This window comes from Salmo salar, chromosome ssa03 (assembly GCF_905237065.1).
Source record: "Salmo salar chromosome ssa03, Ssal_v3.1, whole genome shotgun sequence".
NCBI classification, from domain to species: domain Eukaryota; kingdom Metazoa; phylum Chordata; class Actinopteri; order Salmoniformes; family Salmonidae; genus Salmo; species Salmo salar.
In genome coordinates, this window is record NC_059444.1 from 26,157,294 (window position 1) to 26,181,022 (window position 23,729).

The 23,729-nt window shown below is 43.6% G+C and overlaps 1 protein-coding gene across 1 annotated transcript in view; it reads left to right on the forward strand.

Moving 5' to 3' along the window:
* The window catches only part of LOC106599343 (cadherin-18), a 109,531-nt gene that overhangs the window by 45,974 nt on the left and 39,828 nt on the right, over positions 1-23,729 (forward strand). Inside the window, exon 2 of the mRNA XM_014190534.1 lies at positions 7,685-8,210. Within this exon, the coding sequence (XP_014046009.1) occupies positions 7,977-8,210 (234 nt within the window). The 5' untranslated portion in view covers positions 7,685-7,976. The remainder of the gene's footprint in view (positions 1-7,684; positions 8,211-23,729) is intronic.

Sequence of the window (23,729 nt, forward strand, 5' to 3'; positions counted from 1 at the left end):
CTAATACTACATTTGTAGGACTGATTTTACACTTCTAGGAATGATTTTAAGATTTAGCATAAGGAAAAGTAACCAAATGTTTATTTTCTTTTCCAAGAGAGGATGGGGTGTCCCCTATCAAGAGTTTAACAATGATTCTTTATCTCTCCCTTTGAAATACTTCCTGAAGCCTGCTGTCTTGTGAGAGCAGTTAGTGAAATTCTACAAGTGTAAAGGTACCCAAATCCGGCTGTTAAGGGAGCTCCCAAATTAGTTTTTTGCCCCTACGTTTTATCCCCCCACCCACAACTGCATCCACACAACACACCAATCTACAAAAGGGAATATTTGTTAGCAGTGTTAATACCATGTCTGATTTATTGTGTGTGGTCTTTTTATTTGGATTTAGTTGGTTATTCATGGGTGAGAAAGGATGCACCTTAAAGGACACACAAATAAAATGTTGTAGTATCTAGTGACTGAATTTTGGTGCACATACAGTACTAGTCAAATGTTTGGACACACCTACTCATTCAAGGATTTTTCTTTATTTTTACTATTTTCTACATTGTAGAATAATAGTGAAGACATCAAAACTATGAAATAACACATATGGAATCATGTAGTAACCAAAAAAGTGTTACACATGTCACGTCCTGACCAGCAGAGGGCGTATTGCTTAGTCTTGGTCAGGATGTGGCAGGTGGTTTGTGTTTGTTAAATGTTGTGTTGGTGATTGGGACTTCCAATTGAAGGCAGGTGTGTATAGTTGCCTTTGATTGGAAGTCCTATATAGGTGTGTGTGTTTTTCTTTGGGGTTGTGGGGAATTGATTTTGCACTGCGTTTTGTATAGCCTGCAAGACTGTCCATGTCGTGAGTACTGTCTAGTGTTGTTTTTCAAGTGGATGCCTTACATGTTTTGTCAGTAATAAACATGAGTGTCCACAATCCCGCTGCGCCTTGGTCCTTCTCTCTCCCATGCGACATATTCGCCGAAGAGTACGACATTTTCTGTGACAGAATTCCCCACCAAACCAGGACCAAGCAGCGGAAGAAGTCTGGCGAGGACTGGGGAACACGATGGGTAAGGGAGACCGAGAGGCACCCCCAAGATTTTTTTAGGGGGGGGCACAAGGGCTGTTTGACGGGGCAAGACTGGAGTGCCAGTCAACAGTCACCAGAGCTGCCCGCCAGTCAACAGTCACCAGAGCTGCCCGCCAGTCAACAGTCACCAGAGCTGCCCGCCAGTCAACAGTCGCCAGAGCTGCCCGCCAGTCAACAGTCACCAGAGCTGCCCGCCAGTCAACAGTCACCAGAGCTGCCCGCCAGTCAACAGTCGCCAGAGCTGCCCGCCAGTCAACAGTCGCCAGAGCTGCCCGCCAGTCAACAGTCACCAGAGCCGCCCGCCAGTCAGGAGACACCAGAGCCACCCGCTAGTCAGGAGCCGCCAGAGCCGCCCGCTAGTCAGAAGCTGCCAGAGTGGCCCGACTGCCCGGAACTGCCAGAGTGGCCCGACTGCCCGGAACTGCCAGAGTGGCCCGACTGCCCCGACTGCCCAGAGTGGCCCGACTGCCCGGAACTGCCAGAGTGGCCCGACTGCCCGGAACTGCCAGAGTGGCCCGACTGCCCGGAACTGCCAGAGTGGCCCGACTGCCCGGAACTGCCAGAGTGGCCCGACTGCCCGGAACTGCCAGAGTGGCCCGACTGCCCGGAACTGCCAGAGTGGCCCGACTGCCCGGAACTGCCAGAGTGGCCCTACTGCCCGGATCAGCCAGAGTGCCCTGCCTGTCAGGAGCTGCCAGAGTGGCCCGTCAGTCAGGATCAGCCCGAGTGGCCCTCCTGTCCTCTGGCCCAGCCCGAGTGGCCCTCCGGTCCTCCGGCCCAGCCCGAGGGGCCCTCCTGTCCTCCGGCCCAGCCCGAGGGGCCCTCCTGTCCTCCGGCTCAGCCCGAGGGGCCCTCCGGTCCTCCGGCCCAGCCCGAGGGGCCCTCCGGTCCTCCGGCCCAGCCCGAGGGGCCCTCCTGTCCTCCGGCCCAGCCCGAGTGGCCCTCCGGTCCTCCGGCCCAGCCCGAGTGGCCCTCCGGTCCTCCGGCCCAGCCCGAGTGGCCCTCCGGTCCTCCGGCTCAGCCCCAGTGGTCCGTCTGCCAGGGTCAGCCCGAGTGGCACGTCTGCCCGGCGCAGCTAGCGGCGCCACTGAAGTGGGCGACGCCAAAGGTGGAACGAAGTCCACGTCCTGCACCTGAGCCACCTCCAGGATAGGTGGGTTGGGGAGGGAGGGTGTAGCACAGTGCCGTCGGTGACGGCAGCCACCCTCCCTTCCCTCCCTTATTGTTTAGGGGTCATTGTTTGTTGGTTTTGTTGGGGTATTGGGGATTTTCTTGTGTTTATCTTTTTTTTAGGTGCATCCCGGGGTCTGCACCTTGAGGGGGGGGTACTGTCACGTCCTGACCAGCAGAGGGCGTATTGCTTAGTCTTGGTCAGGATGTGGCAGGTGGTTTGTGTTTGTTAAATGTTGTGTTGGTGATTGGGACTTCCAATTGAAGGCAGGTGTGTATAGTTGCCTTTGATTGGAAGTCCTTTATAGGTGTGTGTGTTTTTCTTTGGGGTTGTGGGGAATTGATTTTGCACTGCGTTTTGTATAGCCTGCAAGACTGTCCATGTCGTGAGTACTGTCTAGTGTTGTTTTTCAAGTGGATGCCTTACATGTTTTGTCAGTAATAAACATGTGTCCACAATCCCGCTGCGCCTTGGTCCTTCTCTCTCCCATGCGACATATTCGCCGAAGAGTACGACATTTTCTGTGACAACACAAATCAAAATGCATTTGAGATTTTAGATTCTTCAAAGTAGGCACCCTTTACCATGATGACAGCTTTGCACACTCTTGGCATTTTCTCAACCAGCATAACCTGGAAAGCTTTTCAACAGTCTTGAAGGAGTTCCCACATATGCTGAGCACTTGTTGGCTGCTTTTCCTTCACTCTGCGTTCCAACTAATCCCAAACCATCTCAATTTGGTTGAGGTCGGGTGATTGTGGAGGCCAGGTCATCTGATGCAGCACCATCACTCTTCTTGGTCAAATAGCCCTCCCTGACAGCATCACCAGCAAAGCACCCCCCACATCATCACACCACCTCCTCTGCTTCATGGTGGGAACCATACATGCAGAGATCATCCGTTCACCTACTCATCAGACCAAAGGACAGATTTCCACCGGTCTAACGTCCATTGTTCGTGTTTCTTGGCCCAAGCAAGTCTCTTGTCTCTAGTGGTTTCTTTGCAGCAATTCAACCATGAAGGCATGATTCACGCAGTCTCATCTGAACAGTTGATGTTGAGATCTATCTGTTACTTAAACTCTGAAGAATTTATTTGGGATGCAATTTCTGAGGCTGGTAACTCGAATGAACTTATCCTCTGCAGCAGAGGTAACTCTGGGTCTTCCTGTCTTGTGACGGTCCTCATGAGAGCCAGTTTCATCATAGCGCTTGATGGTTTTTGCGACTGCACTTGAATAAAATGTCAAAGTTCTTGACATTTTCCGGATTGACTGACCTTCATGTCTTAAAGTAATGATGGACTGTCATTTCTCTTTGCTTATTTGAGATGTTCTTGCCGTAATGTAGACTTGGTCTTTTACCAAATAGGGCTCTCTCTTCACTACAGCACTGCTTGGCTCAAACGCATTAAGAAGGAAAGAAATTCCACAAAATAACTTAACAATGCACACCTGTTAACTGAAATGCGTTCCAGGAGACTACCTCATGAAGCTGGTTGAGAGAATGCCAAGAGTGTGCAAAACTCTCATCAAGACAGAGAGTGGCTACTTTGAAGAATCTCAAATATAAAATATATTTAGATTTTTTTAACACTTTGATTACTAGATGATTCCATATGTGTTCTTTCATAGTTTTGATGTCTTCACTATTATTCTACAATGTAGAAAATAGTACCTGGCACAGAGTATGTTTGTAACAATAAGTCTGAAGTACAGGGAAAGAAAAGGGAAAGAACAGACTAATTTAATGTTGTGGGCCTCTGTTCTGACTTTCTGGGGAAGCCTGATCACCCTCACTAAAAAGATTATAGACACTGGGTGAAATGTAAATATAATATGTAAATGCTGATAATTATGAAGAAGTGTCTTGCTGCTGTTGTTTTGTTTGTTTACTGTCTTTGCTTCAATACAAATCTCACCAGATTGGGTCTGCTGTTGTCACGGCTGTCGAAAGGATCGGACTAAAGTGCAGCGTGGTTGTAGTTCCACATTTTATTAAATCCGTGAAACTTTGCAAAACATAAATAACTGAATTTACAAAACAACAAACCGTGACGCAGAGAGAAACAAACACTACTCAAACGATAATAACCCACAAAACCCAGGAAGAAAAACCCATACTTAAATATGATCTCCAATCAGAGGTAACAAGGACCAGCTGCCTCCAATTGGAGATCAACCCCCCCAAAATAACATAGAAATAGAAAAACTGGAACTTAAACATAGAAAACATAGAAAAACACAAAACACCGCCTATCATGCCCTGACCTACTCTACCATAGAAAATCACATCTTACTATGGTCAGGATGTGACAGCTGTACGGTTGAGATTTCTCACCAAGGTGAGCCCTCTAAATCCCTGACCCTGTAACTCCACCGTGAGATCGCCAAATTTGATAGGGAAGTATAAGCCAACCTGCAAAATGGATTCAAAAGTGTTTTAGTATTCACTTTTGTATTAATAATGTTGGAAAATGTAATAATTAGTCATACAGTGAATAGTCGGTTGAAGAATAGTTGAATTCTTGAATCAGAAATGCCCTTAACTGTTGTTCTGGTCTTTCTTCTCTCGAGGTTATGGCGATTGTGACCCTGGATGGAATCGAGATGCATGGAAGGGATAATTTGACTGAAATCAGTGTGAGCCCCACCCCTTATAACCGGCTGAAGTAATGGCGGCAATGGCGTCCACTGCAGCCCTGTCCCTCAGCACTTCTACCTGAGACCGAGCCAGCAACCTGTGTACAGCATTCAAACATATATCAACTTCCTTTTCTATCAGGAGTGCGGCATGAGTCCTGAGACCGAGCACGTGGAGTGAGCATGGAGAGAGATCACTAAACTTCTCTCATGCTGCTGGGGCACTAATAAAAAAAAATGGGCGAGACAGAATTGACAGTAAAGGATGGTTGTGGCAGCTAAGGTGAGAGATTCGTCTGGTTGGGAAAATCTGACTATCCCCCAGATACTGGGACATCATCAAGGGCCACCCAGTTTGTCAGGCATGAGTTACATGTGTGCCATTGTGACTATAAACTGTAAAGCTATCAGAAGAATAGGGGGGGGGGTGCTCAACCTTGCCCTTAATTGATTTGGGATTGCCAAAATAGTTTATCTGGGGTATTGGGTTGATTGTGGGGGTCCTCACACTGGGAAATGTATAGTAATCTATACTTCAAAAAATGCATTGAGATACTGATACCACTCACGACAGTATAAGACAAGGACAATGGGGACCATACTGAGAAAAAAGAATGATAGAACTTTAACATGAATAAAGTTTATGTTAACGTTAGCAAGATAAATGTCTCCCGTCCTGTAAATATATGTTCTGCTATAGTGTCTGTTAGGGCCAAATCGAATGATAAACTCAACGTGTAGCACCCTTTCATAGGGTTCATTGATTTCGGCTGTGTGACAGTTAAATTAAGAACTGGGTCTACAGTATTTGGCTACATCCGTAGTTTTATTCAGTCATTCTCATCAATGGCTACGAGGTTGAATGTTTTGACGGAAGGGGGAAAGCAGGGACACGACCCAGTAGACTGGAGTGTCAAGTTAAAACAAGCGCTGTGCGAAGCCCCCGCTCTGGGAATACCAGATGTATATAAGGAGATTGAGATGTTGTGCATGGGGATAAGGGACTGTCATTCTAAATTTGGGTTGGATAATTTAGCAATCGTTTTAATTCCTCTTTGGCCAGGCAAGAAGGAGAGACAGAGTGCTGCCCTTGAACGATTAAGAAATCACAAAGGGAGGGGCGGGTGCATTACTCACAACAGCATATGAGAGGTGTGAGAGAAACCTCTATCTAGTCTATTTGATTATTCCTTGAATTCCTTTATGGATGAAAAATTATTTCCTCATGAATTTATTAAGGGTTGTAATTCTAATTCGGCGTGGGTAATTCATTATATTTGTTCAGATTTCTTTTATTATTCAGAGGTAATATTAAGTTATACTGCCAAGGGGGGTGTTATCATAGAATAGGGGGTGGTTTCTAAAATGGATTAAATCTTGGTAAGAATCTATTGAGTCTAAGTTAGGGAGGGTTTCCTCCAAGGTCGAGAGAGAAGGACCTGTTGTACACTCCAGCCTCTAACAAGCTACTTGTATTAGTGGTCTCATGTCAACAACACTGATGAAATGGTTAAGTTCATCACCTGGAAGGTTAGCCAAGTATGGTCTACCGGTTTATTGAAACTCTACACTCAAGCTGTTGTGATATGTTGAGTGTTATTTTTTTTTTTTTGCATGTTACTCAGAGTTTTATGCTCGACACTCTCAACGCCTCTACTCTCTCCTCCTTTTTTTGTGAACAGATAAACATTTGACATACCTCCCGGAGGTCTGGGACCTTTGTGGAAGGGAGAGGGCGAGAGCTAAGGGTGAAAGTGGACACTGCACTGTATAGAATGGATGTATTCAGCTAGTACGTCTTTGCTGAATAAACACTTGAAACATCACTCAGAGTTTCGGCCCTTTTGTATGACAAATATGTTAACTGTATATTGAGATATTGGTCTTATCAAAAGGAAAGGAAAACACAAAATGCTTTGCTGCAGTGGAGGATGGTGGGAGGAGTTAAAGGAAGCTGTGATGGCTGGATTGGAATTAATGGAACGGTATCAAACACATTAAACATATGAAACCACATGTTTGATTCCATTACATTTATTCCATTCCAGCCATTACAATGAGCCTGTCCTCCTATAGCTCCTACCACCAGCCTCCACTGCTTTGCTGAGTAGCAGATGGATAACACGTCTTCTCACATGCCATGGCAGTATCCTTTTTAAAAACAGTGATTGAAGGTTTTTTATTGTTTTCTCATAGAATATCCAAAGAACTGAATTATTCAAAAGTGTTTCAAGTACAATATTGACAGAAACTGGAAGATAGAACCACTGCTCTGCTTGTGTGAGGGTGTTTACCAAGTGACACACGTTCTGTAACAGTGTAATAGATTGTGAGAATCACATGATCAAAAGCAGCTTATCATTGTGATAGACTCTGACAAAGAACGCACAAAAGAATGTCCCCAAAATGCTATTATGGCCTATGGAGATACAGTTATGGCTCTCCTGTTTTCATAAAACCATGTTAAATTGAATGTCTTTCAGTTGTGAGGTATGTCAAAGACAACTTAGCCTTTTGAGCTCAGACTCAGCAATGTAGTTTTGAATCCTCTGGTTTGCATCCGAAGTGGACGGAAATACTCAATTCATGCACACAGCGGAAATTGCCTCTCAGAAAACAAGTCAAAATGACAGTTTTCGTCAGGAAAGAACATTGTGCTTTTAAAAATGAGTCAACGTGTAATTTCAGAGTACCCGTTCCATCAAATTGCATCGGGGGATTTCACAGAAAGAAAAACATGACTCATTATCTGTGTTTCCTTAATGTTCTTTCTTCTTATCTTTCAAGGGGAAACAGCATGGCAACCTGCTCAGACCAGACCACTTGTGAAATCTTCTGAGAATCCTCTAAGCAAATTAACAACCGGCCTCTCCCCTCCGCCTCCATCCGACATGGAAATGGACCTTGGTTCTACTCCCTAATGGACAGACTGAAATAAACCATGGAATTTAAGAGAAACCTCTGGACTGGTCTTATCTACACCTAGTACTGTCTTACAATTGAGACGTCGTTGTGGCCTCTGGGTACACTGTGTGCCTAAGGTACAGTGGAGGACTTAGAGAAGCATACGTTCTCTACCATGAGAATTCCTGCTACCACAGCCTGCCTCTGCCCTTTGCTGATCTGCCTGTGCTTTATTCAGAAGAGCTATGGGACGTCCCAGCTCAGTCCCAACGTCAGAGCACCCAATAACCAAACCAAACACCCAGACGGAGAGAGAGACGTGCACCACCGGCCCAAGAGGGGCTGGATATGGAACCAGTTCTTCGTTTTAGAGGAACATATTGGACCGGAAGCACAGCATGTTGGAAAGGTATGCTATTCATGTTCACCTTTAATGCCGTTCTTTTGATGTGAGGTATTTGCATGCTGAGAAGAAAACAGTAAGCCTACATATTGCAGTCTGTAGGTGTTTTTGCATGATACAAAGTTGATGATTTTCACTGCACCTAGGGGTGCACAGTAATAGTCATTTGAGAGCAATTTTGTACCAGGTTATTTGAGCCGTACGTTCACGAAAGTTTTGAGCACTTTTCTTTCTTTTGGAAAAGATTTTGAGCTTACTTTCAGCAAAAATAACATATATTTTATATTTTATATTTTTTTTCTACTTTATATGATAAATAACCCAAATTGGTAAACAAATTATACAACGATACAACCTGAAGAAGGTATCTAAATAAATAATTTTCTGTATGAATTTGAATGAAGAATACATTTTTGAGGGATACATTTGATCAATTGTTTGTATGGTCATGGTCAGGATAATACATTCTTATTGAATATGTAAACATGGCAATATTATGAGCTGAAAGCAGTTGTCATGACGTTGCCCTCTTTGGACACTGCGAGCACCATCCCCCGACCTCTATACTTCTGACACCAGGCTCTGTAAGAGTGGTCGTAAATTCCTACGAGGAGACCCTCCTCATGGCCCAAGTATAGAGAGAACAAAGGAGTTCTTCCACCTCACAGAACTGGAGAACCGAATGACATTTATGTTCTGGAGAAGGTATAAAAGATCGGTGAAGAATCCAGCAACGAACTGGTCATTTTGGTACAATTTTGTGAAACTCATGAGAGACAATACGCCCACATTACCATAATCATGTTTATAGAAGAGTCTCAGGTATGAGACTTACATCTAAATGGTTGTATAAAATGAATGAATAAGGATGGAACTGTTTGTGAAATTGTGTAATGTGATTTTGGACTGTTTAATGAAGGAAACTCCAATTCCCTTTGGAGTCTTAACTAAGCCCTTGGCACACCCCCAGAGACACAGACAGGACTTGGCGTCATGAGACAGCCTTTTTCTATGTCCCGAATAAAACCCCCACCTTGGTTTTCTATCACCAGAGCTTACCTCAATTACGAGATGCCTAAACGTTGGAGACCAGCTTACCTCGATAACGAGAGGGCCAAGGTTTGACCATGCATTCCTCTTTCTGAACTTTAACCATACCACGTGGTTAAACTCTTAGAATATCGATACCGACAGAATAAGAACAAGTCTTTGATATGAATTACTAGTCTGCAGCTAGGAATTCGGTGTCATTGAACGCGAAGATCGACAACCGCCAAAAACATCTATTCTATAACGACATGAATGAATGTTACTCTGAACTCTCCATTCTAACCACGACAGAGAGAGAGAGAGAGCGGACAGACTCTCCAACAGAAACTAACTTTTCAACAGAGATCCCGACGACACACTGAGCGTAAATATATATATTGATTGCAATTGTTCCCGAATGAGTGAGCGTTCATGTGCAAAAGATTAGCATTTCAATTGTTATAATTATCAACTCTGTAGTGCCTTCTCAGTTGATCCCCCCTTTTGTCAAACAAGCCGCCATACCGGTTTAGCCCACTAGGGCACATTCTCCTATCATTTCCTTGTAAACATATCTACTGTTTGTTATGCATTTCTGTGAATTACTTACCGTAATTTCCGGACGATTAAGCGCACCTGAATATAAGCCGCACCCACTGAATTTAAAAAATATATATTATTTTGAACATAAATAAGCCGCACATGTCTATAAGCCGCAGGTGCCTACCGGTACATTGAAACAAATGAACTTTACACAGGCTTTAACCTCTTGGGGCTAGGTGGGACGCTAGCGTGCCACCCGTGGTGCACTCCATCAACAGCAGGTGCATTTCAAGAGCGGCAAATTTGAATCCAAATAAATGTCAAAATTCAAATTTTTCAAAAATACAACTATGTTACACCATTTGAAAGATAAACATCTCCTTAATCTAACCACGTTTTACGATTTCAAAAAGGTTTTACGGCGAAAGCATAAATTTAGAGTATGTTAGGACAGTACATTTACAAGAGTTGTGTGTAATGTTTTGTCAAGTCAAAGACAGGGTCACCAAAACCATAAAACCAGCTAAAATGATGCACTAACCTTTTACAATCTCCATCAGATGACACTCCTAGGACATTATGTTAGACAATGCATGCATTTTTAGTTCTATCAAGTTCATATTTATATCCAAAAACAGCGTTTTACTATGGCATTGATGTTGAGGAAATCGTTTCCCTCCAATAACCGGCAGTCAAGTCAGCGTCAGAAATTAAATAATTAAAATTAGAAAACATTGGTAAAATATTATATTGTCATTTAAAGAATTATAGATTTACATCTCTTGAACGCAATCAACTTGCCAGATTTAAAAATAACCTTACTGGGAAATCACACTTTGCAATAATCTGAGCACTGCGCCCAGAAAAATACGCGTTGCGATACAGACTAGACGTCATGTTGGGGAGATCTAAAATCGAAAATACTATGTAAATAATCCATTACCTTTGATTCTCTTCATCAGATGTCACTTCCAGGTATCACAGGTCCATAACGAATGTAGTTTTGTTCAAAAAAGCTCATCATTTATGTCCAAAAATCTCCGTCTCGTTAGCACATGATGTAAGCCAGCCGGACTTCTCGTCATGAACGAGGGGAAAAAATATATTTCCGTTCGTTCAAACATGTCAAACGTTGTATAGCATAAATCATTAGGGCCTTTTTAACCAGAACATGAATAATATTCAAGGTGGACGAATGCATACTCTTTTATAACGTATTGGAACGAGGGTACCCAACATGAACTAGCGCGCCAGGTGTCTAATGGGACATCACCGTTCCATGGCTCTTGTTCGGTCAGATCTCCCTCCAGAAGACTCAAAACACTTTGTAAAGGCTGGTGACATCTAGTGGAAGCAATAGGAAGTGCCAAAATATTCCTAAACCCCTGTGTTTTTCAATGGGATAGGTTTAAAGTCAATACAACACATCAGGTATCCACTTCCTGTCAGAAAATGTCTCAGGGTTTTGCCTGCCAAATGAGTTCTGTTATACTCACAGACACCATTCAAACAGTTTTGGAAACTTTAGAGTGTTTTCTATCCATATATAATAAGTATATGCATATTCTAGTTACTGGGTAGGATTAGTAACCAGATTAAATCGGGTAAATTTTTTTTATCCAGACGTGCAAATGCTGCCCCCTAGACCCAACAGGTTAACAAAACACGGCTTGTAACAAAAATAAATAGGCTTTATCGAAACACGGCTTGTAACAAAAATAAATAGGCTTTAACGAAACACGGCTTGTAACAAAAAATTTAAAATTAGCAGTAAGCTTTAGTTGTCTTTTTGCACTGAGTCAATTCCTCACGCTGCTGTTTCTAACGTCTTATCATCGACTCATTAAGACCAAGCTCCCGTGCAGCAGCTCTATTTCCTTTTCCAACAGATCAATCGCCTTCAACTTGAAAGCTGCATCATATGCCTTTCTCCGTGTCTTTGTCATGATGAGGGTGTCAAAATGACTACCGTAATCAAAATGATGGGAAGTTTGAGAGCGCTCGATTTAATCTAAACAGTAAACAAAAAAGTTGTTTGACCTTAACCCGTTCGGCAATTTCATTGGTCTAATGAAAGCTTCATGCCGCCAAAAAACTGAGCACGTCACAGAATGTGTTTTTTTTGGAAGAAAAAAAATGTAAAGCTGGAAAAACCCATATATTAGCCGCGTCATTGTTTAAGCCGCGAGGTTCATAGCCTGGGAAAAAAGTTGTGGCTTATAGTCCGGAATTTACGGTAGTTAGTAAACAAATGATTTTAAGACAATTGATGTATGGATGACTCATAGTGAAGACTGGGTTCGTGCAGATAACCAACAATTTACAACGTTTGGAATGAGACTGGCGTGAGGTAAATAATAATTCATTCATTCAAAGACTAATTGATCAGATATTAAAATATCTGAAAGTTATATTAGGAAAATTATAACTTTGTAATCTGAATATTTTCCTTGGTGCCCCGACTTCCTAGTTAATTACAGTTACATGATTAATCAGGTTAATCGCGTAATAATAATTACAGAAAGTTATTTGATAAATATGTCTTCAGTTTTAATGATGCCAAAGACACGACATTTATGACGCCCCCATGCGAGGAATCTAAGATAGAATTGGACTTTGCTGTGAAATTCTATATATCAATTTTGCAAACAGAATTGTACAAACAGACCGCTTTCTATACAAATTGATTGTGTGTGTATTCCCATTGGAACAAGCTATTTTGAGAGTGCCTCCGGTCGTGTGTCGATAGCAATGAGGGATAAATTCCAGATTTAGTCCATTAGGCCAAACGGTAGTATTTCTGTCGGTCAATATTAACTTCTAGAGCAAGGGCATAGAGCCAGTAAGGTTAGAAATTAGGAGATATCTGTTCGGTGACCGAGCCGAAGTATTCTATCCGCCTACCGCACTAAGACAGTGTGGGCAGACCACAGGCGTATCTGTATTTATGTACCGTGTTGCTCTGGTCAACATAACGCTAGCAATGTATGCTGAATGGGTTAATGTGAGACGTCACTATTAAACCCACCCTTTCCATGGTGAGAGGACCTATTTTGTGCTTGGAAGTGAGATTTCTGAACAAAGTAGGATTAGCTTGCACGTGATGCTAAGCTAACAAAAGGGGGAACATTTTCCTCTTCCTGTGCCCCGTTTAAATTCCTCCGCCTGGCGCAACGGAAGTCCCGCCCTTTGTATTTCCGTTTGATTTCAGCATTCTGTGTCACTGGTGGTGAAGAATCGCCAGTACATCTCTTGGGAAAAGTAGGGGAAATCCAAACGTGGATCACGGTAAGATATCCAGCCAATCGCAATTGACTAGATATCGACGTCTCATTCAATTTAACTAACAAGTGAAATTGCCAGATTTACTTTTTATGTGGCTCTTTTAGATAATATCCAAATTGATTGGGCTTCTACAATGAGACAAGATGAACTTTTTCCACATTTAACTTAGATGAAGCAAAGCTCTCAGGTTAATTGAAAGTTTAATTCCCAGATAGCCTATACACGTTTGATTTATCATAAATAGATTAATCAGTAAAATCTGCTTTAGCAAAGCACATTCAGTAAAACCCAGTACTGACGGGAGTGAATCCCATATGGCTGTGGCATAAGGGGAAAGTGTACCATCGTGGTGAATGTACCTAACATTACTTTTATGATAATCCAGCAATCTCAATTGTTTGGGTATCATCGTCTCATTCAATTTATTTATTTAAATTGTCGAACATACCTTTCTAGGTTCTTCCAATTAAATGAGACATCTTAAACTTTGCAATAGTAACCTAGATGAACCAACTTCCAAGGTTAATTTAAAGTTTAATTCCCAGATAGCCTATCCAGGTATGATTAATCATTATCATTGATTAATTCAATTTGCTTTTGCAAATTCATTCACGTCCAACTCCCACAGTACTGTACCGTACTGATGGTTCATTAACGTCTATAAATAGATTAAAATCGTCTTTGCAGCTCCCAACATATTCCAAATCCAAACTTCGGAAAATTAGGAAAAACATTTTTCCTTTCAAATGTTCTAATAATGTGCAAGCTATCAGAGGGGGTAGTCCCTACTCGCCCGCTAATTAGTGAACCTCCACCAGTAAATGGATTAATCTCTGACCTCAGCAGCGATACCAACCCTAATTATGCCATTAGTGGAAAAGCAGACAACAACGCTTTCCAAAATCAACCATCAGGTGCAGGCCTCGTAAAGGTTCTCTCCAGTCTAGCCCTGATGTCTTGCCATCCGAGATTGGCATCCGTCCAATACCGCAGTGCACAGCTGAAGCACGAGCAGGTAATGGTAGACATAAAGGGACAGGTGGAGAGAACCGGGAAACTAATGACAAATGCAGAAAAATTCTGCTAGCTATGGAATTGCGCATGAAAACTGAACAATTAAATGTAATTGCAAAAACGTATGACGATGAACAAGCACAAGCTCTTCAACAAAATCGTCTTCTACAGGAACAAAATCATATGCTACAGGAACAACTCGATTTAGCCAAAACTAAATACGATGATGTCCATGCCAAACTAGATAAATCTGAAGTGTTATCTACAAACAGGAGCGCTCATCTTGATAACATGCATGCTGTTTTGTTGAATGTTACTCAAAATAACACGGTTCTCCTCAAAGCGCTGCAGACCAAAGACGATCAGTTAATGAACACAATGACAAAGTTGGAGGACAAATCAGCAGAACTTATTGAAGTCGCTGACCAAATGAATGATGAGAGAACTCAGGTGATGAGGATGGAAATATTGATTTCTAAGCAAGCGGAGGAAATCTCATCACTGAATCTCTTGCTCCGTACTCAAGACCTCTATCTGCAAACCATGACAGATAAGTTTGAGACCGAAAGGAGCAAGTGCGACACTCACGTGTCCAAAATCAGTACTCTAAGCGCTCGAGTGGACTCTGCAATGCAGCAGAATACCACCCTTAGGTACTATCTGGAGGAAATCCAGAATGGTCACGCTCTACAGCGCGACTACCCATCCAAGCAACCGGAACCCTGTACTCACAGGAGTAAAGACGATAGGTTTCAGACCATGCCTCCCTCAGGTGTCCCTCAGTCTTCTCCTCTTGGCCATTAGGCACTGAGTAATATGGCGCCTCTTGGCCAACAACAACAAGGCTTGGCTTCTCCTCTTGGCCTTTCAGCCCCAATCGCTCCACAGGGTGAAGCCAACCTTCTCCGCCCGCTTGGCGCAGAATACCTTGACAAACTCGTCAAGAATTTCCCCACCTTTGACCCCGTTCCAGGTCAGCCAAACGATGCTGAGACGTTCCTAGCTGACATAGAGGATGCGTTGGATGGCTACCCGAACGCTACGGGTTCTGACAGGGTTTACCTGTTGACGCGAACTTCAAATAGACACGTGAAAAAGGTTAATTCGTCTACAACAACAACACGTGCTAAATGACTACGCTAAACTTGCCACAGCTTTGAAATTAGAATTCAGTGGTTCTGCGACTCGCAAACACGATAGCTCACTGGCTAACACCGTCAAACAGGCTCGGAACGAACACCCACAAGGTTACTAGCATAGGCTTCGTTCAGCTTACTTTGGCCTACTCACTGAAACAGGAATGGAAGAGCTGTTACCATTCAAACAAATGTTTCTGTCGAACATGTATCCCACCTTCATTACCTACTTGAGCCCTGCCGCCCACGTTGGCTTGCCTATCTTAGAACTCAGAGAGCTTGCAAGCACAGCTTTTGAGGCATCAAAAGTTCACAACGCTAAGCGCCCTGATCACTCGGTTTTGAAGTTTGACCAGGAGCACTCACTCCAGTTAGAGGGTGCATTATCAGGTATTGGAGCGTTGAGAGATGACGCACAACAACAGTTTCTACGACTAAACCATGATTCCAATAACCTCCGTGATCGAAATAACTGTAAAGTACGTCGCCATCAACATGACTACTGCTACAATCGACCTGTTCGCTACGTTCCTGCACCCAACCCACAAAAAGTGTCAGAGCACAAGGGTAACAAAGGGTTGAAGGACGATCAAAATGTAGACCAATGTTCTCCAGAAGTTCCACTACGGGAAGAACTAAAGCGAGAACAATTTGAGAAAAGGGTAAAAGATAAGTCACAAGGACTAGACGGGGAATTACCGGACACCAGGTCCGCAGGAATTAACACCCATAGCAAGGACGTTAAAGTTCAAATTTCTCCCGCTCTTATTCAAGACCCTATCCAGGGCCCGCTTGATCAAGAAACAAGCCCCCGGGCTTTGTCTATAGACTCTGATACAAAGGTTGTGAAGAAAAAGGCCAAACGCTTCGTTAAAGCCAAGCCCACTCAAAATCGGAAAAGTCAATCTGCCTCCCCCTTCAACAGAAATGGCATATCACATCATTGCGAATGACCACTCCACTTTGTGGGGAATATGTCCACTAACCATGAATCTAAACGGCCATACCTGGAAACAGTCCTGGTGGACTGCTTAACTTGTCATGCGCTAATTGATTCGGGTGCGACAATATCACTCATCTCTCAAACATTGTTCGATGATCTCAAAAGGGCTTTGAAGCCAACTAAACGTTGGTTAAAAATGGAACGATGCGACACTACACTTCGAGGGGTCACTCAGACTACCTCGCCTCTCACATTGAGAGTCATGCTGAAACTACACTTCAAGGATGTATCGCTCGTTCACCCTGTGTATGTTACCAGCCTTGAAACTGTACCCCTGCTACTTGGAGCAGACTTGATTGATCGATTACTCCCATTGATGGATTGGAAAACCAACCAGGTATGGTCACAGGCCACAGTGCCTTCTCCACTGACCACACTGTCCTCCCCTAACGCTAGCTGCAACGCAGTCATTCACGAGGGGTATCTGTCGAAAGCACCCCTTGGGAAAAAGACGTTTAGAAACCTCTTGTTGCAAAATCCGATCCAAGGAGATATTACGATATCTCGACACATTCCATCAGCCAACCTGATTGACCACTCTTTTCATGATTTCGAGCAAGCTGTCTCTGTGAATAAGCAACCTCCCTCCTCCTTGCAGTCGTGCAATACGGTAGTTGAGATGAACTTCTCTTGCCTTTCGGACACTTCCGCAAGCACTGCGGCCATCTCAGCAAGAAAAACATCAATGCGCAGAATATACTCTGCTTCCGATGATACACCTTCCGTTTTGTTGGGGACTGTCACCCCTTACAATGACACTAATGGCGTCAGTCCAGCAACTGACCCGATGACTCCCACTGGTGAAACACTTTGCGATATCACAGACCGATTTCCTCATCTCAGTTCGCAGGTACTGAAGAGGGTGCCACATGCGGACGCGGTGACTGACATGCCTCGACAGCCACTGAGCGTTTTGAAGCACAAACACCAGGAGATTTGGTTGAAAGGTTACAGCCATTCTCATAACAACGTGGCCGCTGACAACTCGTACATAGGGTCCGACCTTTTCGTTTGCGCCTCGGACACCAACACCACCCGCTGGTGGGGTGTCCTAAGACACAAAGGGGGGGAATAGTAGCCCAGACCCCTGATGAGCCTCATCGAGGCCGGTGGGGGGGTCGAGACTATGGACAACACCGTATGAGGCCGCCAGAGCATAAATCAAATCTAGTTGTAAAACTCCCCTATGAGAACAGTGAGGAGCAGACAGGCCCCTAGATGGGGATTATCTTAGAACACATCTAAGATAGTACTGAGGTGTACCACACTGGTCGAAAAGGAAGTCCAGTGGACTTGTCCACCTCCAAAACAAATGGCAACAATAATCATTCCTTGCCATGTGTAGGTTCAACTACAATACAACTAGTAAAATGCTCCAATCATGTGTTCTGGTAGTATAATATTTCAGAATAAATCGGTAGGATAACTGGTCCCCTTGAGTACCAGTACCAATACCAGCAACAGTCAGCCCAGCTATAATCAATAAGAATGTTAGAGACCTAACCAATCAAATTACCCTTGACAACAGCGACATAGGAGTCACTCAGAGTGCAACACGTGGAAGGGAATCTCCAGCGCACTCTTCCAATGGTTAACACACATGTCACTAATAAATAGAATCCTCCATTCAGGAGGAAAATTATTAGAAGTCATGAACCATGATCACACCACGTACAACTGGTCCAATACTTAAAGAGTTTTTCCGTCGTGAGGTTAGCTCCTCCGTGGATAACATAGCTATGAAATAGACTTCATACCTATCGCCACTACAATAGTGGAAGACATAGTGACTTGTCGAAAAACTACTACAGACTCCCTTGACACCAATTCTGACTGACCTCCAGGCATTGACCTGAAAATTACCTCACTACGTCAGACTAATTCTGAACAAGTTGTAATCTGCCAGGATACTTGGTTTTCTTCTCTTGACATGTGCGCTTGTGTAAGCATAAACGCACATGCACAACGGAACATCCAATTAGGATTTATGCTAGGATCACTTAAGGGTCCAAGCAAAATACCAGCCTTAGTAAAGTTGAACATTTACTTCTAGGCCTTTGACTCTACAGCACTCACCAGTTTACTTTCCAGAAGTCCATAGGTCATCCCTGTAGACTGCCCAAAACTAGTGCATTACAGCTGTAGACTTATCATAGAGTTATCAATTTAGGATAGTGCCTAAGCAACACACCAAGTAGGAAAACCCTAGATATGGCATTAGAGACAATGCCATGATAATCATTTTGCCAGAATATTGGACGTATAAAAGAATACAGTCCAATTAGATGATTTTTATGTGAGAACTATATTTTGTATATCTTTTGTTTATGCTTTCATTCCTTTTCGGTTCAGTTCCTTTGACACTTAGGAAGTGATTGAGCCGTAAACAAAGTCCCCATACAACCATCACTTAGTGCCACAACGCCACTCATTGGGGAATGAATGTAATTATATATATTTCATGAGTGTGTGTGCGTTGTTAACATCTGCCTAAGTTACTGCCCAGATCTTCCAGTCTGGACGATGACCAGACGACGGGTCCGGAACGGTGATCCCAAATCCGGACACCCATGGCCAATCCTTGTGGCGGCATGCCCCGCTGTCAGAGAGCCTGCCAAGGTAAACCACCAGAGGGGGAGACCGCAACGGCGATCACCAACCAGGACATCCCCTGGCCCTTCCTGGGGTACTTTGCAGCTTCCATGAAGCCTACCAAGTTCAACCACCAGAGGGGATCGCAACGGCGATCACCGACCGGACATCAACTGCCCATCCTTGTGGTGGACTGCTCCACTTTCAGAAGCCTACCAAGTTCGACCACTAGAGGGGACTGCAACGATGATCTACAAACAGGACATCAAGTGGTCATGATTTTATGTTGATTTGTAACTTTCAGGATAAACAAGATCCAAACCACCAGGGGGGGTATGTCATGACGTTGCCCTCTTTGGACACTGCGAGCACCATCCCCCTGCCTCTATACTTCTGACACCAGGCTCTGTAAGAGAGGTCGTGAATTCCTACGAGGAGACCCTCTCCTCATGGCCCCAGTATAGAGAGAACAAAGGAGTTCTTCAGCCTCACAGAACTGGAGAACCGAACGATATTTATGTTCTGGAGAAGGTATAAAAGATTGGTGAAGAATCCAGCAACGAACTGGTCCGTTTGGTACAATTTTGTGAAACTCATGAGAGACAATATGGCCACATTACCATAATCATGTTTATAGAAGAGTCTCAGGTATGAGACTTACATCTAAATGGTTGTATAAAATGAATGAATAAGGATGGAACTGTTTGTGAAATTGTGTAATGTGATTTTGGACTGTTTAATGAAGGAAACTCCAATTCCCTTTGGAGTCTTAACTAAGTCCTTGGCACGCCCCCAGGGACACAGACAGGACCTGGCGTCATGAGACAGCCTTTTTCTATGTCCCCGAATAAAACCCCCACCTTGGTTTTCTATCACCAGACTGAGCTGACCTCAATTACAAAATGGCTAACAGTTGGAGACCAGCTTACCTTGATAACGAGAGGGCCAAGGTTTGACCATGCATTCCTCTTTCTGAACTTTAACCATACCACGTGGTTAAACTCTTAGACTATCGATACCGACACAATAAGAACAAGTCTTTGATATGAATTACTAGTCTGCAGCTAGGAATTCGGTATCATTGAACACGAAGACCGACAACCGACGAAAACATCTATTCTATAACGACATGAATGAATGTTACTCTGAACTCTCCATTCTAACCACGACAGAGAGAGAGAGAGAGAGGTAGGACAGAGTCTCCAACAGAAACAAACCTTTCAACAGAGATCCCGATGACACACTGAGCGTAAATATATATATTGATTGCAATTGTTCCCGAATGAGTGAGAGTTCATGTGCAAAAGATTAGCATTTCAATTGTTATAATTATCAACTCTGTAGTGCCTTCTCAGTTGACCCCCCCCCCCTTTTGTCTAACAAGCCGCCATACCGGTTTAGCCCACTAGGGCACATTCTCCTATCATTTCCTTGTAAACATATCTACTGTTTGTTATGCATTTCTGTGAATTACTTAGTTAGTAAATAAAGGATTGTAAGACAATTGATGTATGGATGACTCATAGTGAAGACTGGGTTCGTGCAGATAACCAACAATTTACGACGTTTGGAATGAGAGTGGCGTGAGGTAAATAATAATTCACTAATTCGAAGACTAATTGATCAGATATTAAAATATCTGAAAGTTATATTAGGAAAATTATAACTTTGTAATCTGAATATTTTCCTTGGTGCCCTGACTTCCTAGTTAATTACAGTTACATGACTAATCAGGTTAATCGCGTAATAATAATAACAGAAAGTAATTTGATAAATATGTCTTCAGTTTTAATGATGCCAAAGACACGACACAGTGTTACCTAACTGCTTTATGATACAGCTTACCACAGGAACCACATCTTTTGATATTGTGTAGCAGAGGCTTCTTGAAATGCACAAGTTGTAGTGGGTGAACTAATCCACTGTGAAACTGACATTGTATGACATTGACACTACAGTATGTACCAAAGGTGAGGGTTAAAATGGGGCTTGTGAGAGATGTGGGAAGGGAAGGCTGGTAAGAGATGGCTCATACACACATCCCCTGAGGGGGGGAGGGGTATTGAGTGCGTGATTCACTCTCCTCAAAGATGCTGTGATAGTTGAATTGTGTGTTCTTCTTCCACTAAGATGGCACATCTCTTGGTATTGATTCGACCATGAGGAAAACAGCAGGTAATAAAGTATCAAGTGGACATTTTCAACAGCACATAAGCCTACATTTATGAGCTTGATTCTTGTTGGCACACTGAGTATTCAAAACATTAAGGACACCTGCCCTTTCCATGACATAGACTGACCAGGTGAATCCAGGTGGAAGCTATTATCCCTTGTTGAGGCCACTTGTTAAATCCACTTCAATCAGTGTAGATGAAGGGGAAGAGACAGGTTACCAAAGGATGTTTAAGCCTTGAGACAATTGACTCATGGATTTTTTATGTGTGCCATTCAGAGGGTAAATATGCAAGACAAAAGATTGAAGTGTCTTTTTTTATTTCACCTTTATTTCACCAGGTAGGCCAGTTGAGAACAAGTACTCATTAACAACTGCGACCTGGCCAAGGTAAAGCAAAGCAGTATGACAACAACAACACAGAGTTACACATGGAATAAACAAACATACAGTCAATAACACAATAGAACAAATCTATATACAGTGTGTGCAAATGAGGAAAGATTAGGGAGGTGGCGAAGTAATTACAATTCAGCAATTAAACACTGTAGTGATAGATGTGTGGAAGATGAATGTGCAAGTAGAGATACTGGGGTGCGAAGGACCAAAAAAACAAAAACAATATGGGGATGAGGTAGTTGGATGGGCTATTTATAGATGGCTATGTACAGGTGCAATGATCTGTGAGCTGCTCTGACAGCTGATGCTTAAATTTAGTGAGGGAGATATGAGTCTCCAGCATCAGTGATTTTTGCAATTCGTACCAGTCATTGGCAGCAGAGAACTAGAAGGAAAGACAGCCAAAGAAGGAATTGGCTTTGGGGGTGGCCAGTGAAATATACCTGCTGTTGCGCGTGCTACGGGTGGATGCTGCTATGCTGACCAGTGAGCTGAGATAAGGCGGGGCTTTACCTAGCAAACACTTATAGATGACCTGGAGCCAGTGGGTTTGGCGATGAATATGAAGCGAGGGCCTGCCAACGAGAGCATACAGGTCGCAGTGGTGGGTAGTATATGGGGCTTTGGTGACAAAACGGATGGCACTGTGATAGACTACATCCAATTTCCTGAGTAGAGTGTTGGAGGCTATTTTGTAAATGACATCACCGAAGTCAAGGATCGGTAGGATAGTCAGTTTTACAATGGTATGTTTGGCAGCATGAGTGAAGGATGCTTTGTTGCGAAATAGGAAGCCGATTCTAGATTTAATTTTGGATTGGAGATGCTTAATGTGAGTCTGGAAGGAGAGTTTACAGTCTAACCAGACACCTAGGAATTTGTAGTTGTCCACATATTCTAACTCAGAACCGTCCAGAGTAGTGATGCTGGACGGGCGGGCAGGTGCGGGCAGCGATCGGTTGAAGAGCGTGCATTTAGTTTTACTTGAATTTAAGAGCAGTTGGAGGCCACGGAAGGAGAGTTGTATGGCAATGAAGCTCGTCTGGAGGTTAGTTAACACAGTGTCCAACGAAGGGCAAAAAGTATACAGAATGGTGTCGTCTGCGTAAAGGTGGGTCAGAGAATCACCAGCAGCAAGAGCGACATCATTGATGTATACAGAGAAAAGAGTCGGCCCAAGAATTTAACCCTCTGGCACCCCCATAGAGACTGCCAGAGGTCCGGACAACAAGCCCTTCGTTTTGACACACTGAACTATGTCTGAGAAGTAGTTGGTGAACCAAGCAAGGCAATCGTTTGAGAAACCAAGGCTGTTGAGTCTGCCAATAAGAATGTGGTAATTGACAGATTCGAAAGCCTTGGCCAGGTCGATGAATAAGGCTGCACAGTATTGTCTTTTATCGATGGCTGTTAGGACCTTGAGCATGGCTGAGGTGCACCCATGACCAGCTCAGAAACCAGATTGCATAGTGGAGAAGGTACGGTGGGATTCGATTTAGTCGGTGATCTGTTTGTTAACTTGGCTTTTGAAGATTTTAGAAAGGCAGGGCAGGATGGATATACGTCTATAACTGTTTGGGTCTAAGGTGTCTCCCTCTTTGAAGAGGGGGATGACCGCGGCAGCGTTCCAATCTTTGGGATCTCAGCCAATACGAAAGAGAGGTTGAACAGGCTAGTAATAGGGGTTGCAACAATTGTGGCGGATCATTTTAGAAAGAGAGGTTCCAGATTGTCTAGCCCAGCTGATTTGTAGGGGTCCAGATTTTAGGAGAAATGGGGGAGGCATGGGCAAGTTGCTGTGGGGGGTGCAGGGCTGTTGACCGGGGTAGGGTTAGCCAGGTGGAAAGCATGGCCAGCTGTAGAAAAATGCTTATTGAAATTCTCTATTATCGTGGATTTATCGGTGGTGACAGTGTTTCCTAGCCTCAGTGCAGTGAGCAGCTGGGAGGAGGTGCTCTTATTCTCCATGGACTTTACAGTGTCACAGAACCTTTTGGAGTTTGTGCTACACGATGCAAATTTCTGTTTGAAAAGCTAGCCTTAGCTTTCCTAACTGCCTGTGTATATTGGTTCCTAACTTCCCTGAAAAATTGCATATCGCGGGGGCTATTCGATGCTAATGCAGTACGCCACAGGATGTTTTTGTGCTGGTCAAGGGCAGTCAGGTCTGGAGTGGACCAAGGGTTATATCTGTTCATGGTTCTACATTTTTTGAATGGAGCATGCTTATTTAAAATGGTGAGGAAAGCACTTTTAAAAGAATAACCAGGCATCCTCTACTGACGGAATGAGGTCAATATCCTTCCAGGATACCCGACGGGCCAGGTCGATTAGAAAGGCCTGCTCGCTGA